This window comes from Homarus americanus, unplaced genomic scaffold, assembly GCF_018991925.1.
Source record: "Homarus americanus isolate GMGI-L3 unplaced genomic scaffold, GMGI_Hamer_2.0 scaffold32929, whole genome shotgun sequence".
Lineage (NCBI taxonomy): Eukaryota > Metazoa > Arthropoda > Malacostraca > Decapoda > Nephropidae > Homarus > Homarus americanus.
This window is the reverse complement of record NW_024737097.1, coordinates 8292041-8317450: the sequence shown is the minus strand read 5'-3', so window position 1 is coordinate 8317450 and position 25410 is coordinate 8292041. Positions and strand designations below refer to the sequence as shown.

Sequence of the window (25410 nt, the reverse complement as noted above, 5' to 3'; positions counted from 1 at the left end):
TATAGTGACCCTTGTTGTAAGCTGGTCTACTGAAAGCTCACACCAACACATCTGAGTAAACTACCTTCTCATACATCTTATCCTTTTATTTTCAAGTCATATTACAAATTACATACAGTATTGTATTTTTCTCTATTACTGAAGATGTTATATTAATCGTGATGAACCATAAGAGGCCAATCATGAGAATATAATACTGAATCAATAAATAAATAAGCCTGACGAATGTGGCAACACCTGATCAGCCCCAGTCTGCTTACAGAGTCTAAGTTCTCAGTAGGCCTGTAGCAAATCTGATAAGACCACTGTACAGTATTCAGTAAGTGTTGTTCATTTCATCAGATTTCGTTTATTTAACCCTTACACCCTGGGTGACGTGCTAAGACACCCGACTAGCGCGCCCCAGGTGACGTACTAAGACGAGCACCTTTTCCCGCCACTGTTTCAATGCCGAGCGCAGTTATCAGGTTCCAGTGCGGCTATTTGCCTGTCACACCACACACTCAGCCACAGGGAAGCTTCCTGATCGTAATTATCGACTTTTGTTTATTTAATTTTCATTGTTTGTCCATTTTATCATGTATCAGTGTACAGGTATTGCAGTGTAGTATTACTGGAAAATAATGCTATGATTGTGTTATAAATGTATTTATTTGTGAAATTTTTATTATTTTATTCATTATTGCTCTACCAAACACAAAGACAGCCAGACAGCCTGGTGACCGACTGCGTGTGTTGCCGAGGACTTTTTATGAAAAATAATGCAAAAAAATATTATAAATTAATTATTTATAGCAAATAAGTATTATAATCAGTAAATATATGCATTACTGGCCATCTTGGACACAAAGGCAAGCTAAAAATAGCTGGTAAGTATGTAGGTTACCACATGTGTCAGCTGTCAAAACACTATCCCCTATCTCTCTTCCTCAGCACTGCCAGGGAAGTTTCTAGAGGGTCAATATATAGTTTTTCTTATTTTTTATAATTTAAAATGGTTAAAAATTATTTTTGGAAAAGTTTTGAATTTTCTCGATTTACCCCAGCTGTATCCTAACCCGGGCCTTAAGGGTTAATCTTCCCCATTTCTTCTTTTTTTGTGTGTGTGTGTATTTTTGGTGACCAGAGCATCTCAATCCAAAAAAGCAAATTAGATTTATTGAAGTTCGATTAATCGAGGTTTTACTGTACAGGGTATATCGTTTCTAACTCAATATACAGTTGAGTCTGGATCTACGCGGTTTTTGTTTACGCGTTTGGTCATTTACGCGGTGCCTTGCCAGAATTGAAATGCTTTAATTACACAGTAAATTTGGTTATTTAAGCGGGAAGCGGCACAGGCAGGGTGCACACAAGGTCGCCCAGTCATCAAAACATTACCAAGTTCTTCACCCGCCACAGCCGGCCCAAGTCAGTGATAGTGAGGATATGGACTTTGAGGGGTTTGACAAAGAGGCCCTGCAAGCCTATGCGGTGGATAGTGATACAACTGATACAAGTGATACAGGTGAGGGCCAATAATCTGCCCTCTGCCTCGGAACCAACCTCCCATCCCCATGTGCCCAGCCATCTTTTCTACTAACGTAAGTGTTAAAAAACCTAATATTATTGATATTTCTCTTAATTATTGTGTGTGCATACCCTCATAAAATTAAGATGTTATTTTGACTACAAGGTACGTATTGTGTCGGAAAAAGTGGAGTTTGGGGGTCGGCCCAGTCTCTATTTCAATTAATCCCATATGTTGTTATTTCATTTATGCGTTTTACGCGATACTCCACGGGTTCAATTGACCGCGTAAATGAAGACCTAACTGTATATATTTTTATTTTATTTATGGCTCTTTATTATTATTAGTCATAATTTTTATTGGTATTACAGTATTAATATTTTCTTTTATAATTGTTATTTATTATCATCATTAAAATTATTTTATTATATTTTCGCCCCCCCAGGCCTTGATGTGGTCATTAAAAATGACCTGTGCCCAGGTGGATTAATGCACATAAAAATAAAAAAGCTAGTTCTAATTTAACTACTATATTATCCCTTAAATGGCAAGTAATGATCTCCTCATCTGCCCCCATGTGTGCAAAAACTGGATCGCAGGGAATATGAAACATCAATTTATGTTGACCGACGTTTAAGAGTAACAATTATAACAAGTTAATCACAATACAGTAACTATGACTTCATTAAATTAAACCATGTTTCCACAAGGTTACCTATGTGAGTGGTAAGTCCAGGACAGCGCCTTTATGGGGAATAATGATTTTACCTTCTTATCATACCTCAAGTATATAAGCAATTTTGAGGATATCAAAACTGCTTTTCCTTTAAAAAAAAATTCTGGAATGAGTGAGTTGGTGATTCATAAAATGCAGACAGGAGTGGGATAAAAAATAAGCCAGTGATCAAGGGATGTTGAGTAGTAATCGTATTGTCTTAGGAAGTGTCAAAACATCAATAGTTGAAAAAAAAAGGCCATAAAGGCAGTCAATTTTTTTAAGTCGATTCAGGGCAACAACTAATTTAAAATGGACTTTTGAAAATATCGTAGGGACATAAAAAACTGAAGTTGTGACTTTTTTATGTACTGTATATTCTCAGTAGTTATTGAATGGACACGAACAAACAAATGCCCTTACAAATCAGGTGAAGAAGAGACCTTAATGCAATCAAATACTGACAAGTGCTTTTATGAATACTAATCCTAATGTTAAATTCAACCACAAAAAATAGAAGTGTAAAACATAACCCTCAAATCATACCTTTGATTCATTTAATGGTATTTTAGTCCAAATTGAATACTGTATTACATTGAAAACCTAAAATCTGATGTAATGTGATTGCAATGACAAAAAAGTTCTCCGGTCAACAAACTACAGCTTTGTTATTAATCCCCTTCCTGTATACTGTAGTGTCCCCCTTGCATTCTACAGTCTCTTGACACAGCCAAACACCTTAGCAAATGCTGACTAGCCCTTGTCTAATACGGTAAGTCCTCACTTAACGCCAGGGTTATGTTCCTAAAAATGAGACGTTATACGAAACAACGTTAAGCGGATCAATTTTCCCCATAAGAAATAGATAAAATACGGGAGTTATGTTCCTGAGCCTCCCTTTGCCCCCATGAAATACATTACATATACAGTAAATCATTGCCATTTCTATAGAAAATAGTGCATACATATACAACTACTTAGTTTGTATTGGTACTCACCGATGGGCGAAGATGGTAGAGCGAGTGTGTGGTGGGTAGTGAAGCAGAGGAGGTGGATGGTGGGAGGGGAGGAGTATGGCGAGTCACTGAGACTGAACCAAGCCGAGAGAGTGTAGTGCAGCCAGACGAGAGGGGGTGATGCGCCTTAGAAAGTAGTGTGACGACGCAAAACGACTTAGTATCAGATCACCAGGACATTAAACGAATTTTTGGTCTCTAAAGTTTAGCCATGTACAGTGAGTTCTGCTATAACGCGTGTTTTGATAACGCGAATTTGCTCTAACGCGATTTATGAATTAGGAACGATATTTGTATAACGCGAACGCTTGTTTGCTATAACGCGATTTTTGCTTACTATTTCTCCAATTTTGTGGTACTGTATTAACTGTGAATATAGTAAAGAAGAATATCAACAAGAAGCGTTCTGGTGATAGAATTCCCGGTGCTGATCGTAAAAGAAAGGATATAACACTCGAAGAGAAGCTTGATTTTATCAACCTCAAAATCACCCTTCTCCCCCATCAAGTAAAGTGTTACATTTACTGTATGATTTCATTATTAGATATGAATGTAACATTTATTTAGACTGTGCTATCCTTTGTGTTAGGCTAACTACTAAATTTTTTAGATTTCGAGTAATCTGCACCTAACCCTATTTTCTCCATAAGCCCTGTTATTTCTATGACGCGATTTTCTATAACACGATATTTTACAAGAACACAATTATCGCGTTATAGCAGAACTACCTGTAGTACCAAAACATGTTAAGCGGGAGGACACTAAGCGCGGACTTATTGTACTCATTTGATCTCCACATCCTGTGTGTGTGGCTGCAAACTTACTACTTCCTTTGCCATCCAGGGTTCACATTCATATTGTAATGTCAACTCAACTACTCCCATACATACATAATCAAAGCAATTTCGTCAATATACATTTTGCAATGCACCTATTACCCTCTTTCTGCTAGGTACTCTGCGATGCATAACTAATTTTTATATTTATTGATACTTACATTCCGATACTTAAAAAAGCCTCACACTTCTCCATTGTCTCCGTTTCATCCAAAACTCTTTTTCTCCACCCTTCTATTTGATTTTTCATCACATTTGTTCACATTCACTCATACTGTAGCTACCAAATTCATTTGCTTAAATTGTACTGCATTTGCAAATTTACTTCAGAATCACCCACCAAGTCCAGTTTATTCTGCAAACAGCAGCATGTTTACCCCAAAATTTTGTTGCATACAGTATTACAGTATACATACTATCTATCAACACCTGCTACCCCCATACATAAAAATATCAATAACAAATATGAGTTTTTCGAGCGAGTGTGTAATCTCAGAATAATTTCTAAGTAACTCCTTTCATCAGGGCTGGCACTGAACACTTCATTCTTGTAACCCACGATGTCAAAGCAAAGATGTTGGGAAGGGTAACAATAAGCACTTATGCCGATTTTGTTGTACCAGTGGGAAAACGGCAATGAAAGTTGGCAAGACGAAGGTATTGCTCTTTGGAAAAGACGAATGAATAATTTTAAAACCATGATTACAGTACTCCAAACCAGTGACTAGCCTAGGCACTCTAGGTTCCAGTGCATTGCCGTACTATCTGAATACAGTATTTTAAATCACCCGCAAACATTTTATTCTACATGAGGATATATTTCATGAAAGACCTATTGTGGAAGCAATGTTTGCCACCCCACTTGTAGATCTGTAAGCTTAGCATTCAATGACTATCCTCATTGAACCTAGAACTCATTAGCTCAATGTTAAAATATCTATCTATCTATCTATCTATCTATCTATCTATCTATCTATATCTATATCTATATATATATATATGGTCAATAATATAAATTTATATAACTTCAATGGAAGATAAACTATTTATTGCAGTTTACACTATCTAACAGATCTACTTATGATATTGCCCATTATTATGAAAAAAAAAAAAAAAAATGCCAAAAAAGTGTTTCCCCCACAAAATCGTAAATTTACCCAAGATATTATTACTTTATAACCTTTTAATTTTTTAATATGGATTCCCGGTGCTTTTTTTTTTCATTAAAAAAAGTAGTTAAAGCGTTAATGTAAGCATTTTCATTTTTAGTGACTTATGGCACTTATTGGGGAATACAGGTTGTACCTCTCTAGTCCGGCATTCTGTGGTCCGGAACGATTTTAGTTTGTCCAATAGGTAGATAGGCAGCTTTTTTTTTTTTTTTTTACTTATCTGAATTATTATTATTATTACAGGAGTATTAAATTTTTGCCCCTCAGGCCCCAATGTGGGTCAGTGACCTATGCCCGGGTGGGCTAATCCCCTTAAAAAAAAAGCCGCGGGAAATTAAGGTTTGTTTACATCCGGCAGTTCGGCTGCTCTCTCTCTCTCTCTCTGCTTGTCTATACAGAGTACAACATTTAACCCTTCAATATATATGAGCAGTAAATAAGTGTTGCTTTCATATTCTTATGTAGAGTAATGACGATATATTTTCACATGTGCGCACTTACATACGAGCAGTCTCACTTTTTTTTTTACCATTAATGGTTAGCTACTTATATTGTTCCATTTATTAACATTAAATAACATTACAGGTACTTCAAGCAACCATATTCATTTTTTACATTAATTTTACTACAGCTAAACTCAGGGTCTTATTTTCTTCAATTTTATATGTAGAACCAATCAGTCACTGGTTTCGTAAGCTTTAACATAAACAATGCCGGCAGCCGTCTCATCTCCTCTAATATTCCACGTATTATTAATAAATTGTATTGTTAATTTTGCACACACGTACATTAATTCAATAAAAACAAATTCAGAAATATTAATTAAAATATATATGAACAGTAAATAAGTGTTGCTTTCATATTCTTATGTAAAGTAATGACGATATGTTTTCACGTGTGCGCATGCGCACTTACATATGCGATCTCTCTTTTTCTTTACCATTATCGTTAGCTACTTCTATTGTTCCATTTATTAACATTAAATAACATTACTTAAAACAACCATATTAATTTTACTACAGCTACAACCAAGGTCTTATTTTCTTCAGTTTTATATTCAGATTTCAGATTTGCCCCCGAGGGGGCTAGTTTATTGGGCACCCCCTCACATCCTGTGCAAGGTGAAGCGCAGAAGCGTTTACAGCGCCCAACAGGGAAGTATGAAAAGTTCATACTTGCCTTTACGACTCGTACATTTAGGGCGTAAAAGCCTGAAGGGTCATAGGTTCTGTCAAGTTACATAAAGTGAGAGAATGATGAGTGTTCAGTTTTATATGTAGAACCAATCAGTCACTGGTTTTGTAATCAACGAAAACAATGTTGTGTCATTTCCTCGTGTGTTTTAATATTCTACGTATTATAAATGAATTTTATTGCTCATTTTGCACCATAAACATTAATTCAATAAAAAAGACATTCAGTAATAAACAATAATGAATCTTTTGTACATAAGAGAAATGACGCTGTTTACACGATTATGCACGTCGTCTGCACGTTGGCGGGCCGTTCAAACCCGTCGAAATTCAAGTTTCCGCCGTCAAAATTTTCATTTATTTATTTTTTTGTGTGTTCCAATAAAATACGTTAAGAATTAAAAACTCGCGAAATTTGAGAAGCTACTATACGACATTTAACCCTTCAATATGTCTTCAAAGAGACCATGACGCAGAGAAAGTGGTGCTAGTGCTTCCAGGCATAAGCACAAGTCACTATCTATCCAGGAAAAGGGTGAATTTCCATGGTCCGGCACCGGTCAGGTCCCGAGGTTGCCGGACTAGAGAGGTACAACCTGTACTGCCGAAATTAGCCGACACGGTGAAAGGGGAATTCATTTTCAAGAGTTGCTTCCTGAATGTCACTCCTCACTTCTAATACTTTTTTCATTTCATCTAACTTCAGTACCTTTGTATTCTCCCCCAACCCTCCCCTATAACATTCACCTTTGAATGACTAACTCTCCCTCATGACCCCATCTATAAAAATATTACCAGTATATGTAATGACATGAAGACATCCTCAACATCTTCCAACTGTTACTGGGAACAAGTTTCCCCTTTTCTTGTGAACTTTTCCTTCACTCTCCCTATAAAAACTATGATTCCATTCAATAATTTCTCATATGCTGTACCTATTACTCTCTCAACAATTTCTCATATACCTATTACACTCTCAATGCTGTACTTCCAATATTGCTGTTCTATCTACATTTTTTCCTTCCCCATAAACACCACAATTGTTTTCCTTTTCCACCCCCATTTCTTTCATCTTTAATGCAAACACTTGATCCATATATTCCATTCTTTTTCTAAACTCACTGCTTTTCACCCTAATATATTATTTCAGCTACAATTCCCCTCAGTTACAACAGCCACATATATTTTCAAGTGCTGTATACTCGGTTATTCCTTTAATTTCCAGTCTTATTCCTTTTATTTCTACAGTCTATCTCCTCCTCTCCCTGTATATAGGGGACAAATATCAGCTCTCTGCCATTCCTTTAGTATCTTTCCTTCTAATACACACCCTATCACTAATCCTTGTCCCATCCTGAACATTTCTTGGCCAATCTCATCTAGTCTTGGTGTTTCATCAGTTTTGAGCTTTCTATTTCTCTAAAACACTTTACTCTTTTGCTCTGGTAGCTACCATTTCATTTCATCCACAACATCCAAAACAAAATAATACATTATTGCTCTGATACAATGGGATTAAAAAATCTTCATCTCCCTTTTTTTTTTCTTTAGCGATATAGGAAACTCAGAAAATTAAATATTAAAATAGGATTGCAGTATTGTAGCTAAATTTACAAATAGAAGTTATCATTACGGAAACCCTGCATTCTGCACTGAGATATTTAATGAGAGAACCTATGAAATAAACCATCACTTTCAACATTGGACTTTACCTTTATTCTACTCTGAAGTGAGATATTGAAGTAAAGAGCATCATAATTAAACTTTGTCAGAAACAGTTGTAATGTCCACTTGTTTGTTCTATTAAATCCATGGGTAGAAGAGGCCTAGTTTTTCTTTGAAGTAATTTCAGTCGGCCCTTTACCACACAAACACAGCGTGAAAAAGAATACAATTACTTCCGCAATATAACCGTAAAAGATGTCCATTTATTGTTAGGAGTACCATTAATCCCAAGAATATAGACAGCTTGACACTTCAGTGCCAGTTATAATCATGATTAATGGGGATAGTTTTGAGCAGATAAAGGCAGTGAAAGATGCATAATGTTGAGAAGTAAATGTATATCTGGAATATAACAAGGAAAAAATCAACTTAAAAAGAGACCAAATTAAAGTTGCATTTTATCCACAGCTATTAACAGGAAACAGGGATTACAGAACAAGGGTATGAAATTCACAGATTACATAAAAAAGCAGTCGTGTAATACCGAACCTCCAATGTGACTAATGCTCCTTCAGAAGTCCCGGGTGGAAACAGCGGTTTCCTGAATGCAACAAATCTTCATCAGTTGGAAAAAAACTGATCAACTACACCGAAGTAATCAAAATGAAACTGACCTTGGAAGCTTTGATCTGGGCTTCTATCTTCTCAGCCTCCGCGTGCATGCCTTGTGACCGGTAGTACTCTATCCACTGTTGAGAGTAATCTTGAGCACCAGTGCCTGCTCCCACGCCACCTCCTGGGTTTGCCGCCTGCACACCTCCACCCTAGAGCATCAATAAAACAAAAAAATTAATGAGTGCCCCCTCCCGATTTTTTTGTTTGTTTGTTAAGCAAGAAGTTTAACACCGATTGTTAATTACTATTATTGATTAGATTCAAATCCATTCATCTAGTTTCCCAGATAGAATTTCTTAGAATCCTTAATAAAACTACTTTGATCAACTACTATGAGTTACTGATGCTCCAGAGTGGTACTGGCTGTTTGGGTAGAGTCTCTTTTTTCCAACAGTTAAAAAATGACGATTTCTTACCTGTTGTGGCGTAGCATTCGGGCCTCCAGGTCCTCCAACCTTGATTCCTTTAGCTTGTTGTTCTATAGCCTCAGCCTCTCTATGCATCCCCATACTGCGGTAATAGTCGGCCCACTGTGCTGAGTAGTCTGGTTGACCACCTTAAGCAAAAACAAATTAAATCTTCCAATGATGTGTACTGACAACATGCCTGCTTTTTGTCTCTTGGGTGAAGCCAAGTTATGTGCTCAAGAGTTGCCTAATCTCCCTCTACACTTTCATTCCAATACAGTAGTCTGGCTCATCACCTTATGCATAAACAAATGAAACCTTGCAATGATTTAAGCTGACAGCACCACTTTTTTTTTTTGGGGTGAAGCAAAGTCATTTGCTTTAAGAGAATTCTTTAATCTGTCTATACTTTCTGCATTTTTGCCCCTTAAGTAAACATGCTTTGAGACAATGCTTTAATTTCTCTATATTCTCAGCATTTATATTCTTTGTCTTAAGGTGTAGCCAGTTCATGTTTTAGGAGTTATTTTCACCCTATTATGTTCTTTCCATAAAAAAAATAAAACAGGAAAGATTGCATGAAGATTTCTCTCTGCCTCACAATCAGTGAAGCAACTTTTACCTGTATTTAGGCAAGTCATTGTGCAGTCACAAAAAAGTCCTGTCAGTCCTCCATTCCATACATTAACCCTGGACTCATGAACCTGAGGCATCACACATTGTTGTAGCTTATATGGAGCACTATGTGATGCTTCAGATTCATGAGTCTCACGGTTAATGGATGGGATGGAGGACTGACAGGACTTTTTTTCCATAACCGTACACTATCCAATTTATTTTATTTATTTAACTGAGCACTGTACACCACAATGAGACTGTTATATGCACTCAGTGAAAGTTAAAGTGCATTTGCAAGAATAAGTGGATTTTTTTTTTTTGAAGAAGAAGAAATGGCCCATTTGCCCATCCTCCTAATAGCAACAGTAATAAGCTTTCATCAACTCCACAAGAAAAATTTCCAAACAAAGTTCAGTTACCTGGATTCTCAACCATTCTATATTTAGTGTTGAATTGATTTGTCTGTAGAAGGCTCAAAAGCACTCATGCTTACAAACAAAATAGAGAGAGAGAGAGAGAGAGAGAGAGAGAGAGAGAGAGAGAGAGAGAGAGAGAGAGAGAGAGAGAGTGTGTGGAGGAGAGGTGTGAGTGTGTGTGTGTGTGTGAGTGTGTGTGTGAGTGTGAGTGTGTGTGTGAGTGTGTGTGTGAGTGTGAGTGTGAGTGTGTGTGTGTGTGTGTGTGTGAGTGTGTGTGTGTGTGTGTGTGTGTGTGTGTGTGTGTGTGTGTGTGTGTGTGTGTGTGTGTGTGTGTGTGTGTGTGTGGGAGTGTGAGTGTGTGAGTGTGAGTGTGTGTGTGTGTGAGTGTGTGTGTGTGAGTGTGTGTGTGTGTGAGGTGTGAGAGTGTGTGTGTGTGTGTGTGTGTGGGAGTGTGTGTGAGTGTGTGTGTGTGTGTGTGTGTGTGTGTGTGTGCGGTGTGCACATGTGTGTGATTGTGTGCATGTGTGATTGTGTGTGTGTGTGTGCAGGTGTGTGTGTGTGTGTGTGTGCGTGTGTGTGTGTGATTGTGTGTGTGTGTGTGTGTGATTGTGTGTGTGTGTGTGTGTGTGTGTGTGATTGTGTGTGTGATTGTGTGTGTGTGTGTGTGTGTGATTGTGTGTGTGATTGTGTGTGTGATTGTGTGTGTGTGATCAGGTGTGTGTGTGTGTTGTGTGAGGTGTGTGTGTGTGTGTGAGTGTGAGTGTGTGTGTGAGTGTGAGTGTGTGTGTGTGTGTGTGTGAGTGTGTGTGTATGAGGTGAGTGTGAGTGTGTGTGTGTGTGTGTGTGTGGTGTGTGTGTGTGTGTGTGTGTGTGTGTGTGTGTGTGTGTGTGTGTGTGTGTGTGTGTGTGTGTGTGTGTGTGTGTGTGTGTGTGTGTGAGTGTGAGGAGTGTGTGTGTGTGTGTGTGTGTGTGTGTGTGTGTGTGTGTGTGTGTGTGTGTGTGTGTGTGTGTGTGTGTGTGTGTGTGTGTGTGTGTGTGTGTGTGTGTTTTTAAGGATCAGTGCTACAGTATCAAATTTTCACACACATGTCAAGGTATTGGGTACATACAAACAGCTAAGCCCTCTGAGAGTGCCATCCTATATTGAATGCAAGAGGCACACTACACATTCCAAGATTTTGAAAATATAAATTCAGAACAAAAAGATGACAATATATGGAACCAGGGCAATAAATCTTTCATAAATTAGGAGTTGACCCATTTGGTATGTTCATTAAAGAACTTGGGTTATGTACTTCAATCCCTTGCTATTTCAGCCCTGGATAGGATTGATTAAACTGAGAAGACAGGGTCCCCGGGTTACGAACGGATTCCGTTCCTGAGGACGTTCTTAAGTCAGAAATGTACGTAACTCAGAACACATGCTATGTGCTTACCGTACTTACAGAAGAATGCTTAAAATCCCACTACAGTATATCATAGCCTAAGTCCTTATATAAATCTAAAATCACTTAATTTAAGAGAAAGGAAGAAATAGAATGACAAAATACAGTAAATGAAAGTAAAATAAAAAGTGATCACGTGAATAAATTTCTGTAAATTTAAAGTTTAACCTCATTCGTATCGGTGGGAGTTCATAAGTCAGGGACCCCCTATATTGTACTATACAATTACCTCACCCATTATTACTTAGCCATGAATACAATTTAGTTCATCAGAGTACAGGTATCCCTCGCTTAACGATCATTCACTTAGTGATATTTCAGATTAGTGACAATATTTTTTAACACCCTTTTGTGTTTAAAGATGGCAAATTTTCAGTTTAGTGATGTTCGACTCAATGGGAAAAATTAAAGAGGGAAGTCAGAAAAACTGAGGCTACTATGCTCACATTACAATACTGTACTCTAATGTGGCTTAGAAATAAAAAATAAAATAAGAAAAATGAAGAACATGGGTGTGAATACGAGTGGGAGGTGAATGTAGGTATTAAGGCAGTTAGCTTTAACTGTGGCCACCCGCACTCTCCCTCCCTCTATGTGACGCCACGGCAGATAGGCAGTAGCCACATACGTCTCCGAGTCCGCATATTTACTGTCTAGCTGAACTGTGTTGCATGTATGTATACTGTACCAGTAAATGTGAGGAATAATAAAAAAATCTACATTGCCATTTGTTTCACTCCACATAGAACACGAATTGGCAAACAGCTCAGAGAATCTGCAAGCCACTCCCGCTGTGTGTGCTAACTACTGCACCATGCATGTAAGAAATGTTTATTCCTGTGTGTGTGTGTGTGTGTATATATATATATGTGTGTGTATATATGTGTGTGTATATATGTGTGTGTGTAATATATATATATATATATATATATATATATATATATATATATATATATATATATATATATATATATATATATATATATATATATATATATATATGCAAGTATATCACTGTAGGTGCGTGTGATCCAAGTATATACTGATAACCACAAGGAAACAAGAAAACACAATGTTCCCAAGCACTTTCATGTACATACACACACACAGTCTGCTGACAAAAAGACAATGAAAATAGAGTGAAATTTTGCAAGAAATATGCAGGGTGGGGGTTTTGTGGTCTGACGAAGCTACGTTTTTTGTGACTGGCAGTGGTGGAGGGCGGGTGTACCGCCCTCTTCACTCGGATGCACATCTCCAACAGTACACAGTGAAGACTGTTAAGCACCCTGCCTCGCTTATGGTTTTGGGCTTGCTCTACGTATTGTGGTGTTGGTGAACTAGTAATCCTCCCTAAGAACCAGATGATGAATCAGTACAACTATCTTGAGCTGCTCAGTGATTTCTTACCCGAATCATTTGATAAAGCGAAGGCAAGCCTTTTCATGTAGGACGGGGCCTCATGCCACAATGCTAAAAGTGTCATACAGTAGCTCAAAGACTGTGAGGTACCTTTCTTAAATAAATAAATAAATAAACAAATAAGTGTGTGTGTGTGTGTGTGTGTGTGTATATGTGTGTGTGGTATGTGTGTGTGTGTGTGTGTGTGCATGTGTGTGTGTGTGTGTGTGTGTGTGTGTGTGTGTGTGTGTGTGCATATACATGTGTGTGTGTGTGTGTGCGTGTGTGTGTGTGTGTGTGTGTACACACACACACACACAGTATGCTATAAACTAGATCCTACTAAATATTCCTATAACATAATGGCTTTATAAAATTGAGAATGCTATAACAACAGAAACTCCTACAACAAACATTTTTAAAAAAAAAATTTTTTTTTTTTTTTTACTAATTTATTGTTTTTATTACAAATATTAATGATATTCTTTATTTCAGGGGTTTAGATGCATATTTATGCACTTTTTACAAATTTACAATTTTATATTGTACCATTTTCAGTGTTAAGTAGTTTGTATTTGGGGGCCTGGAAGCAGTTAATCTCTCTTAAATGCTATATGAACAAGGTTCTCAGAACCAGATTAAGACTCAACCACCATACATACACAAACATATATATATATTATATATATATATATATATATACACACACAATGCGTGCATACATACATGCATTGCATACATGCATACATATATATGAGCTGGTATTTTCTGGAGAATTCGGCCTGGGTAATTTTCTGGGTGGCACATTTTCCGGAAGATTGCGATAAAATTCTCCAGATGCGGAAAAATTCAGGGATGGGGTTTTTCCGGGTATGAGAGATGAAATCCAGGCGTATTTTCTGAAAATTCGAGAAAATGTTTTCAGTTACCGGAAAATTCGAGGATGAAGGATATTTTCAGGTTGAGATATTGTTATGGTTAATTTCGAAACTTTGAGAACAGTTTCCGTTACCGAAAAATTGCGGGATGAGGATTTTTTACGGCTTTGAAATTACGTCTGTTACCCAAAATCTAATTCTAGGCTCTGCACCAATTGTTCCGGCTAACAAGTATATCACATACGAGTGTGTTGTGTGTGCACCATGTGATAATGCGTATGTGTGAGGCTAGCATCAACCAGAAATGCAGGCAACAGGGGTGCTGGAAGGTGGAGGACGGCTATGCTGTTACCAGTGTGTTGCATGTGTGTGTTGAGGGTGTGAGTTGCAGGTGAGCTGCGTTAATGATAAGAATTATCTGGGGGTTAGCACTTTTTTTCTCTCAGCACATGAGGACAGTGCTGTCACTTAAGGGGAGTCGATTGTGATATCCTGAAATTTTAAAACAAAAATTACAGATATGACGAACAGAGAAAACATAATATGGCAGTCATTAGCACTCATACCGCATGGCATGTTTAAACAAAAGCACTGGCACCCAAGCAGAGGAATCAGGAACTAACCAGCTGGAGCCACAAAGGCATAAGAAAATTAAATGTACTTTATCAAATTAATTCACACACTGTTGACAAAGTTAAAAGCCAGCTGTACTATTAACAAGTTACCTTGCCAGTTTTTCATTTCAAAATATGTTACGTGTCCTTAGGTAATACAGGTACTCCTCGACTTCTGACCGCGCTACGACAACCCGGACATACGACGCCCGTAGTCGTATAAAATAATTTACAAATTACAGTGACCCCCGCTTAACTAACACCTCTGTTAACGTAATTTCGATTAACGAACTGCCTTCCATAAGGATCTTCAATTCGGTTAACGAAAAAAAATTCGCTTAACGAACTTCTTACGAACCGACCTCAACATGTTTTCGCTTGCACTGACCGGGCAACCAGCTTTAGTATCAGTCCGCCAATACATTAATCGGTTCTAGGGCTTAAATTCCTTACTATTTTTGTAAATATCAAGAAGTTTATACTATTCAATAATTTTAAAAGTTTAATATTCAATTTTTAAGTCATTTTAACAATTATTGAACGAAATTGAAGGTAAAGTGACTAGTTTAATGCGCGGCATCCAGCCTCTTAACACAGCAAACAGGCGTCAGTCTCTCTCTGTTTTCACTGGAGGTAACATCTTGCTTGAGACTCTCTTCAACTAAATGCTTTTTTCTGTGTTTCCAAGCAAATTATTGGTCATTTTGAAATATATTTTATATATTGACAATATATAATGCAGTGCAGCATTGATTTAAAGAAAATAATCTTGAATTAAACCAGAGAGCTAAAATTTTATGGGTGAAATGGCACCATGGGGTGACTTCTCTTCCACCCCAATGCCTTCTCTTCTTCTTTCTCCTCCACCCCCATTCTAAATCCCATCATCATCATCATCATCCAGGAGCCTTCTACATACACACCTCAAAGTAAGTGAACTTTTCTACCATTTTTGTTGAATTTAGGAAATTTTCGGTGAGCTGGAACCAATTACCCAAAAACCCATTGAAACAATGAGCCTCGTTAACTAACGCTTTCGTTAACGAACGACCTTCTGAACGATTTCGTTAACCGAGGGGCCATTGCACGATTGCATCAAACGTTTCCGTCCCGTATGACAGCGTGGGCTGGGCCGCCTCGTGGTGTACAGCATCCACGCCATAGCCCGCTCAGTTGGTGTTTGGCCGTCGTTGTTGTTAGTGATCGCGCTGTGTACTGACAAAATTTTCGTTTCTAATTCCCTTTAAAATGGCTGGCAAGTGTAAAAGTGAGAGTTCACATGGTGCTGATAAGAATAGGAGTCAATTACTTTTGAGATGAAAATTAAAATAATAATGCAATATGAAAATGGAAAAACGGTAGCAACCATTTCATGCAACCTTGGCTTCTCTCACTCGATAATATCAAAAATTTTGAAGGACAAGGCAGAGGCATTTGCTACTATTAATAAGGGGATGCAAATGTTTGAAGAAATGGATCAAAATGTTGAGCGTGTTGCAAAAGTTGACAGACTGATCCAAGATGCACATGCTTGCTACAGGGAGATTTACAATGAAAAGAAAAGGCAAAGTAAGCAGTCTAAATTGGACATGTATTTTTAAGAAGTCCCCCACTGCTCTCTCCTCACGCCTCTTCACTCCCTAAAGATGATCCAATGCCTTCAACAAGCAAATATGTTAGCCTGTCTGAAGAAAGCGAAATTGATGACCCACCCAGCCCTTCTCCTCCTCTGCTTCATCCAATTAATGTAGTCTCCATGTTTAATTAAAAAATTATTGAGGCCCCATGTGGATTCAGCTGACTACATTAAAGGTAAGTGCACAGTAACACTTTATTCATTTTTCATTATTGATTACTTTTACTGTACCGTATTAAATTTTAGATTTTCTATGTATTATTTTTGCCTTTTCGACTTACAACCAATTCGACTTGCGACCTGGTCGTCGGTCCGGAACCCCGTCGTAAGTCGAGGAGAGACTGTAATTAAATACAAAAAAGAATGGCGTCATGCGTTCACGAATTATTAACATAATTACCGGAATGCCGTGGACAAAGTTCGTGTCCAGAATTAAAAACATAAATAATTATTAAAATATGGCTTATCTTTCCCTAAATTAATATAGGACAATCAGGAGGCGTGCACTAGTGACTTTTGGCTGTTCACTCGTGGCAAGCAGACGGGTCTCCACTCGCTCGCCAACATAACGTCCGACGTGGCCACATTACTTGTAGGCATTTTCAACCGTGCTCAGAAGAAAGTCCAGTTCAATTGCATACAAGGTTTAGATAGAACGGGGAAGGGAAAAATCAGTGTTTTAATGGGGACATCAATTTCAGGGTTTTTCTGATGGACCCTCATGGGATGGCTGTGAGCATGGTGCTGGTAACGAGAGGCAGCTCGCTGTAGGTGGGAGTACTCAAGGGGTCCCAAGCGGAAGCACCAGACACATGGAAGACCTGGTTTTCACCCAGATCTCCCAGGATACAGACAGATGTGTGCCACCTCTGAGATTGGCACCAAGCCGACACTACACGACACCACAGCTAAGAGTGTACACAGTAAAGCCTCCAATAACAACGGTTCTACTGACGAAGATTCATATCTAAGAACCTGGTTAATTTAGGACCCAATTCAATTTATGCCATTATTTTCTTTGTATTTACGACAAAATTAAAAAAAATATTACATTTTCGGATAAATAATAACTTGGTTGCAATCTTTGGTCTTTGTGCAGTATGGTGAATTAAGAAGAAATACTTTTTTAGTGGTTAATAAAAATTTGTGGGACTTTCAGACCACTATGCTATGTTATGGATATGTGCGCTGAGGAGCTACTGAATTAAGGCTCCGTCGGGTTGTGTTTTAATGGGTGTCAGTGGGCTTAAACACAGGTGAGCGCAACCCTTGACCTCAGCAACTCCTGAGGGGGGTGAGCTCACATTGGAACCAGGTTCTTATATTTCTATGCTGATGATAGGAGTGTCTAGCGATGTATGATGTGTTGAGGGATAAATTCAAATTAATTGTTGTCTCTCGTGCAAGTAATATTTGTTTAGTGTTGTAAGGGTGGGGCTGTTGATTAAGACAAGTGTCATATCATTAACAGGGTGTCTCTTTAACCCCAATCTCAAGAACACCAGTCAAGGTCACGGTAAATACTTTATTAATTTTGTTTGTGCTGATTCGGTATTCTGAGGGGCCCTTCCACTGCATTACCATCCATTTAAAGAAAACACCAATAGGAATTCCGGGGTGCTGGTGGTAGAGCGGTACCGCTCTTGCCTCGCAAGCAAGTTGTCACGGGTTCGATTCCCGGACCGGCGGAAGTTGTTTGTTCACTTCCTAGTCCTCTTGGTCCCTGTTCACCTAGCAGCAAAGTAGGTACCTGCTGTAAGTCGAAAGTTGCAAATTTGTATTCAGGGACAATTTGTTGGAGCTTCCAATAACTTGCTTAGACATAAACCATTGACTCTTCAGGCTTCTATGTCCTTAACACATGAGACATCAGGCAGCATGACTTAGCATGCTTCCCTATTGGGCGCTGTAAATGCTTCTGCGGTTCACCTCACACAAGGATGTAGGGGGGAGGTGCCAAAAAAAAAATAAAAATCCTATCGGAGATTATATATATATATATATATATATATATATATATATATATATATATATATATATATATATATATATATATATATATATATATATATATATATATATTATATATATATATATATATTTGAAAAATAACCATAATATAGGTCACAGCTAAATGTTATTCCCTCTATGTTTTGACCTTATTAACTTTTTTTTGCACATTCTGTATGAACGATTGTGTGCATGTACATCTACCCAAAATTATGAGTTGAACTTTAACATGGCTCACAGCTCAGCCTCACCCGCTCTGAGTGCTACACAATTACATGCCATCTCCACAGATTTTATTCCTCGTTATCACTCATTTAGGATGTTGTTCCTCGTTATCACTCATTTAGGATGTTGTTCCTCATTATCACTCATTTAGGATGTTGTTCCTCATTATCACTCATTTAGGATGTTATTCCTCGTTATCACTCATTTAGGATGTTGTTCCTCATTATCACTCATTTAGGATGTTGTTCCTCGTTATCACTCATTTAGGATGTTGTTCCTCATTATCACTCATTTAGGATGTTGTTCCTCATTATCACTCATTTAGGATGTTATTCCTCGTTATCACTCATTTAGGATGTTGTTCCTCATTATCACTCATTTAGGAAGTTATTCCTCGATATCACTCACTTAGGATGTTATTCCTCGTTATCACTCATTTAGGATGTTATTCCTCGTTACCACCCATTTAGAATGTTATTCCTCGTTATCACCCATTTAGGATGTTATTTCCCGTTATCCCTCAATTAGGATATTCTTCCTTCCTTAGTGATAATTTTGCTGAACGTTAGGTTTTTCAGAAATGCTTCCTTGTCATTAAACGAAGGATACCTGTACAATAATTGTACGCCCAAGTACGATAATATAATTCCTGAGCACAATTACTTAAACATAGCAAGATCATACATCCTTTATGATTAGTTAAATAACTTGGCAGTAAAATTTTTTAAATTTCCTAAAACAGTCACTCAAATAAGGAGAAAGTGGTAATTGTATAGTCACTTACCAGCTTGTGGACCTGTGGGCGGCTGGCTGGCATTAGGCTGGGGCTGGCTGGTTGGTGGGCCACTATTCTGGGTATTTTGGTTCTGCTGTCCACCATAGTACTGAGAATAGTAAGCTGCCCAAGCAGCAGCGTTTGCATCAGCCGCTTGTTTGGCTGCAATAATACAAGTAGTGCAATTTTAGTTCATAACTGTTTGACAGTACAGTAAACCCTCACTAATTCCAACTTCACTATTTCGAATTTCAGAACAATTTGAACAATCACGAAGTTCAAATTTCCGATACTATGCCGAACGTTTAAAACTTCTCGTGTGGTACCTGCGTGCGACTTCCATCCACAGGATGGGTACACGAATGTGCAGTTCTAAGAACAAGGTAATGTATAAACATATACAATATTTCTTTAATCTTTTAAGTACTGTATAGTACTGGTATATACTGTACTAGAATGTAATTAAGTTTATTTTATTCATGAAAATTTCACTTGTTTTAATTAAAGTGATACTGGGTGAGAGGCCTCACGGATTGATTCAGTTCTAGTATTGCCAAACAACATTAAAGCACGAGAAGAAAATTACCAAATTCATAACAAATAACTTAATAAATACGAGGGTCATTCAATAAGTAACGACACTTTGATATAGACGATGAATGCTCCACTTGAAGTTTGTACTTTGAAAGTACAGTACAACAATCTGTTATTCGTTTTTTTAAATTCGGCAGGTATAAAACCAAGTGAAGTTCATCGCAGAATGTCACTTCAATAGGGAGGCAATTGCATCAGACGAGCGAACATTTATGAGTGGGTTGAGCAATTCAAGAAAGGTCGAACAAGCATTGTGGATAAGATTGCGCTGGACGCCTGCCAAAGTTTCAATATCCACATTGCACCAGAACATCGAGTGGAAAATTTTGGTTGGGAATTTGCTGCACCCTGCACACAGTCCAGATCTCGCACTATCAGACTACCACATGTTTGGTTTGCTCAAAACAGCTTTTTGTGGAAAGCATTTTTCGAATAATGAAGAGGAGAAGAAAGAAATCCAAAATTAGTTGCCAAGTCAGCCAAAAGAATTTTCCGCCACAGGAATTAGAAAATTCGTGGAAAGATGGAAAGTGCACACCTGTAGAGGTATATAATGTGGAAAAATAGGTATGTGATCATCAATAATACACCATTACTTCTGCAGTTATATTCACTTGTCTTGTTACTTATTGAATGATCCTCGTATGTCAACACATGAATTTGTAATCTTCTACTTCATTTAGCAAAAACTGTCACAGATGAAGTACAGTAGTAGGTAGAAAATCAACCTGGGATCAAAGGGTTGTTCCTTGCATCTACACCACAGCATCATTATACATCATGCAGTGTGTGGATATACAGCACACTTCCTGTGACAGACACTTGGCTAAATGACATTATTGTGTACAGTGATTATAAAGAAAATAGGAAGAAAAGTGTGGGGTGAAGGTGGCACGTAGTTTAGCATCGGTGCCCAATGTATACGTATTAGGTGTTACAACTTTTTCTTCCGTTAATCCCACCATGTTCATACTAATGTACAGTCGAAGAAAAAAATCGCATTACGCTTACCGTGCCTTTTGTTGTGAAACCCAAATTCCTCCTCATGGATTCCGGAGCATAACACTGAGGTTAGGGGGTGAAACACGACTTTTTTCATCGACTGTACTTTGTACAACAATCATCCTTAATGATTCGATTATCATATACAACCAATTGTTTAGTTTTACTGTATATAGTCAGCCCCAATTTTATGTGCATGGTTTCTCTTGTAAAGTCAATTGTGACCCTTTACTTTTTGTATAAGTGGATTCACTTATACATGGCTCAGCATATTCGTCACCAGTAGCGGGCAAGTAAGAAAGCATTTGTGATTAATCACAGCAACAAAGTAGTTATTGCATTTATCTATTTGTAACAATTACAGCAGTGTATTTCTTTTTTAGCAACCACTAATTAAACTTGTAATTTTAACATAGTACCACTTTTTATTTTTGTACAAAAGCTGTGCAGGACTATATTTTACACCATGTCATTCACACAACAGTGACAAGCACTTACATGAGCTGCTGGTACCACACTCCAGCAAATTCTGAGTGGCAACTTGTATTAGGAGTAGTGAATCATAAATGTGCTGTATATTTTATTTAAAATTTAAAACAGCAATTAGATTATTAATCCCTCAAACCTATTTAGTTAATTAAGTACATGTAAACAATTAAAAGCAATAAATGATTAATACAGAATAATTAAAATTTCATACAGTATTTAGGATTACTTTCTGAAAATTTTTACTTTTATTCTGTTGCTTTACTCTTTGGAGACAGTAATTTTATTTATACAGTATGTACTTTATTACATTATTAGGCAAGACGTGCTACTTTTACTTGATTACAAATTCTTAGTAATTTGACCACAACTGGTCATCACGTAAGTATGAGTATTGCAACTCCCGTGACCCACAATTTCCCCTACCCGCTGCCTTATGCCTATTGCGGGTAGTCTGTTGTCTGCTTATAAATAAATAAATGCTATGCTATCTCGTTGCCTTAACCTGAAATTTATCGCCCTTATTGTTTACCATGAGTTCATATAGGAAAGCAAATAGCTAAAAAATTGGTGTGTGTGTGTGCAAGTATGTGTGTAAGTGTGTGCGTGTGTGAAGAAGCAGAAAAAAGCATTGACTTCCGTTCAGAAAGTGGAGTTGCTGGACATACTTGTTAAGGGTGAAGGTTCATCATCTGTCGCTAGAGCTTAGGGCCACACAAGTGACTAGCACCAGTTTATTTACCACCACTGCCCCTACCACCACCACCACCACCACCGCTGCCTCCTTCACGTTCTTTTGCAAACGTGACATCACCGCTGCTGCCGCACCCTCCTCCAGTTCCGTTCCACATTCCCCTGCCTCCCCAGACGAATCCTCGAACTTCTGACTTCAACACTAACATTATCATCATAATCAAAGGTTAGTAATAAATTTAAATACACGTATTTTTCCCCCATAGACTTAAGGTTTCCATTTGCACAATATTTTTGAGGAACGTATCCACCGCTTAATTGAGGACCAACTGTGAGGGCCGATTGTAAGCACAAATGGAGAAAAACATGTCACTTGCATGATATAACTACACCTTTGATTAAGTTTAGTCTTTGCAATGTGGTAATATGGGTCTCCTAGGCCTGGGGGCTAAGTAGGATAACCACAGAATCCAACACACTGAAGACTAAGCCTTGAACACAAGGAGACAGTGTGGTTGGCACTCCACTCAACATCCCTGCCTGTAAAATTGGTTACCCACTCACAGTTGGATGAAACAGTAGTGCTGTGGTTGCATTCCAATGACCTTTGGGACAGAAGGCGAGTGCTCTATCTCCTTGGCTGTCACATCCTTATTCTTCATGTAGCCTTACCATATTTATTATGTACTGTATAGTATTTATGAAAGATTTATTTCAATATGATCTATAGTGTATATATTTATATGCATCTTGGGTTTTTAAAATATCAACTGCTGGGGTGAAGGTAGCAGTGCTCAATAAAAACCTTTTCACCCAAATTCTCGGCGAATTTCAACCCATTCTTAATTGAATTAGTGAGGCTTCACTGTACTAACCTCTAAATATAAAACTATCCTGTGGCCAATCTACTGAAGTTTTTCTTCCTCCAGTAAGATATTTACATAAGCAAACTATACCTAAATTAGTCCAATGATTGGTTAGTAATAATGATCTTAATGTAAAGTTTGTGAGAGAGAGAGAGAGAGAGAGAGAGAGAGAGAGAGAGAGAGAGAGAGAGAGAGAGAGAGAGAGAGAGAGAGAGAGAGAGAGAGAGAGAGAGAGAGAGAGAGAGAGAGAGAGAGAGAGAGAGAGAGAGAGAGAGAGAGAGAGAGAGAGAGAGAGAGAGAGAGAGAGAGAGAGAGAGAGAGAGAGAGAGAGAGAGAGAGAGAGAGAGAGAGAGAGAGAGAGAGAGAGAGAGAGAGAGAGAGAGAGAGAGAGAGAGAGAGAGAGAGAGAGAGAGAGAGAGAGAGAGAGAGAGAGAGAGAGAGAGAGAGAGAGAGAGAGAGAGAGAGAGAGAGAGAGAGAGAGAGAGAGAGAGAGAGAGAGAGAGAGAGAGAGAGAGAGAGAGAGAGAGAGAGAGAGAGAGAGAGAGAGAGAGAGAGAGAGAGAGAGAGAGAGAGAGAGAGAGAGAGAGAGAGAGAGAGAGAGAGAGAGAGAGAGAGAGAGAGAGAGAGAGAGAGAGAGAGAGAGAGAGAGAGAGAGAGAGAGAGAGAGAGAGAGAGAGAGAGAGAGAGAGAGAGAGAGAGAGAGAGAGAGAGAGAGAGAGAGAGAGAGAGAGAGAGAGAGAGAGAGAGAGAGAGAGAGAGAGAGAGAGAGAGAGAGAGAGAGAGAGAGAGAGAGAGAGAGAGAGAGAGAGAGAGAGAGAGAGAGAGAGAGAGAGAGAGAGAGAGAGAGAGAGAGAGAGAGAGAGAGAGAGAGAGAGAGAGAGAGAGAGAGAGAGAGAGAGAGAGAGAGAGAGAGAGAGAGAGAGAGAGAGAGAGAGAGAGAGAGAGAGAGAGAGAGAGAGAGAGAGAGAGAGAGAGAGAGAGAGAGAGAGAGAGAGAGAGAGAGAGAGAGAGAGAGAGAGAGAGAGAGAGAGAGAGAGAGAGAGAGAGAGAGAGAGAGAGAGAGAGAGAGAGAGAGAGAGAGAGAGAGAGAGAGAGAGAGAGAGAGAGACACACACTACTCTCCTCTGCATATGCTATACTGTATATTAAAAAAAAAAAGTGCACACTTCCACATCGAATAAGGCTTGCAATAACTTCTCACTTTGGTAACCTATCCAGCTTAAAAGTGAGATTGCTGAAAATTTATTCTGCCACTTTCAAACGTCATAACTTTGCATCTCACTGCACCACTATCAATTTCCCAGGCAGTTTTACCTATTAAACTACAACCTTCACACATACTTCTCTACTGCTCTATCTTTCACCTTAGGTTTTATGGATTAGGATTACCTTCTAGTACTTTTCTTTTGAATATTCCGTTTTTGACAACACTTCATACATTACAGTACTCACAAAAAATTTACTTTTAACAATCCAATACATAAAATTCATTATCTTTAATCTCCAATTTGCTTTTAGTTGCGAATGGAATATTAGTAACCATCACCTGAAGTTTCTAATTATATTGTTTAAAACCCACACCCATATTGGAAAGAGGACAGGTATCTTGCACATTCCACACTTTTAAAACTTCTTTTATTTTAATACCTATTCTCAGTGTCTAATACCTTTCTGGGTGACCAAAACTATCTCTTGGAATTTCCATTATCTAAAAACCCTGACACATTCCAAATTCACTTAAAACGTGTACAGTATATACCACATTTGCAGTATCCCTTTTACATGAAATTCAACAGTTTAACATAGACAAATTTCATCACGTTATCTCCAGTCACGGCCGAGAAACTGCGCTCACTACATCTCTCACTCCAGGTAAGTTTCTTTAGAAACATTCAAGATCTTGGCCGACGCAAAAGACATAAGCAGGATTTGTCAATATGATTTGCCTTGGCTTTAAAGTTACAGTACCAATGCACATCATAAAGGGGAACCTTCTTTATGCAATTCCTTTTTTCATCCAAAGGAATCTCTTACTAAGCAATAATTAGTCAACACATTTCCAAATTTTTTGCAACTTCTTTCCCTATATCTGTCCCCAATAGATTAGACACTGAACACTTGATGATCTATTCCCCTTTTTCTAGCACTTTTATTTCCTTATATAAATTTAATTTGAAATAGAAATTTATTATCTATTCCTTTGGTACAAATTCAAATCACTTTCCCCCTTCACTCTGTACCTTCTTGATCAATATCCATGCATCCTGGTATTCCAAATTTCATAAACATTAGTTATATTCTCTCTAGTCCAATGTTGTCTTCTTAACATGCATTTGTTCTCTTATATAACCGAGGCATACACTTACTCTTCTACAGTCCTCACATAACTTCCTTTCAGTTTTAAGACTAACTCCCAAGGAACACTTCCTGATCTATTATATGATCAAAGTCTGATTAGTTTAGTATATCATTCACACAAATGCTAGGGAATGAAATGCTAAATACCCACATGCTGTAAGGAGATGAGATAAAAGACTTAACTATGATGATACAGGGAGAGAA

The 25410-nt window shown here is 38.0% G+C and overlaps 1 protein-coding gene across 12 annotated transcripts in view; it reads right to left on the bottom strand.

The window, feature by feature from the left end:
- The window catches only part of LOC121873188 (far upstream element-binding protein 1-like), a 115178-nt gene that overhangs the window by 8189 nt on the left and 81579 nt on the right, over positions 1-25410 (bottom strand). For 6 of the 12 annotated variants that reach the window (XM_042376524.1, XM_042376533.1, XM_042376526.1 and 3 more), the window contains 3 exons: positions 19217-19369; positions 9199-9338; positions 8782-8931 (listed from right to left, as the gene is read on the bottom strand). In XM_042376524.1, the coding sequence (XP_042232458.1) occupies positions 8782-8931; positions 9199-9338; positions 19217-19369 (443 nt within the window). The remainder of the gene's footprint in view (positions 1-8781; positions 8932-9198; positions 9339-19216; positions 19370-25410) is intronic. The other 6 variants (XM_042376527.1, XM_042376535.1, XM_042376528.1 and 3 more) reach the window with 4 other exon arrangements.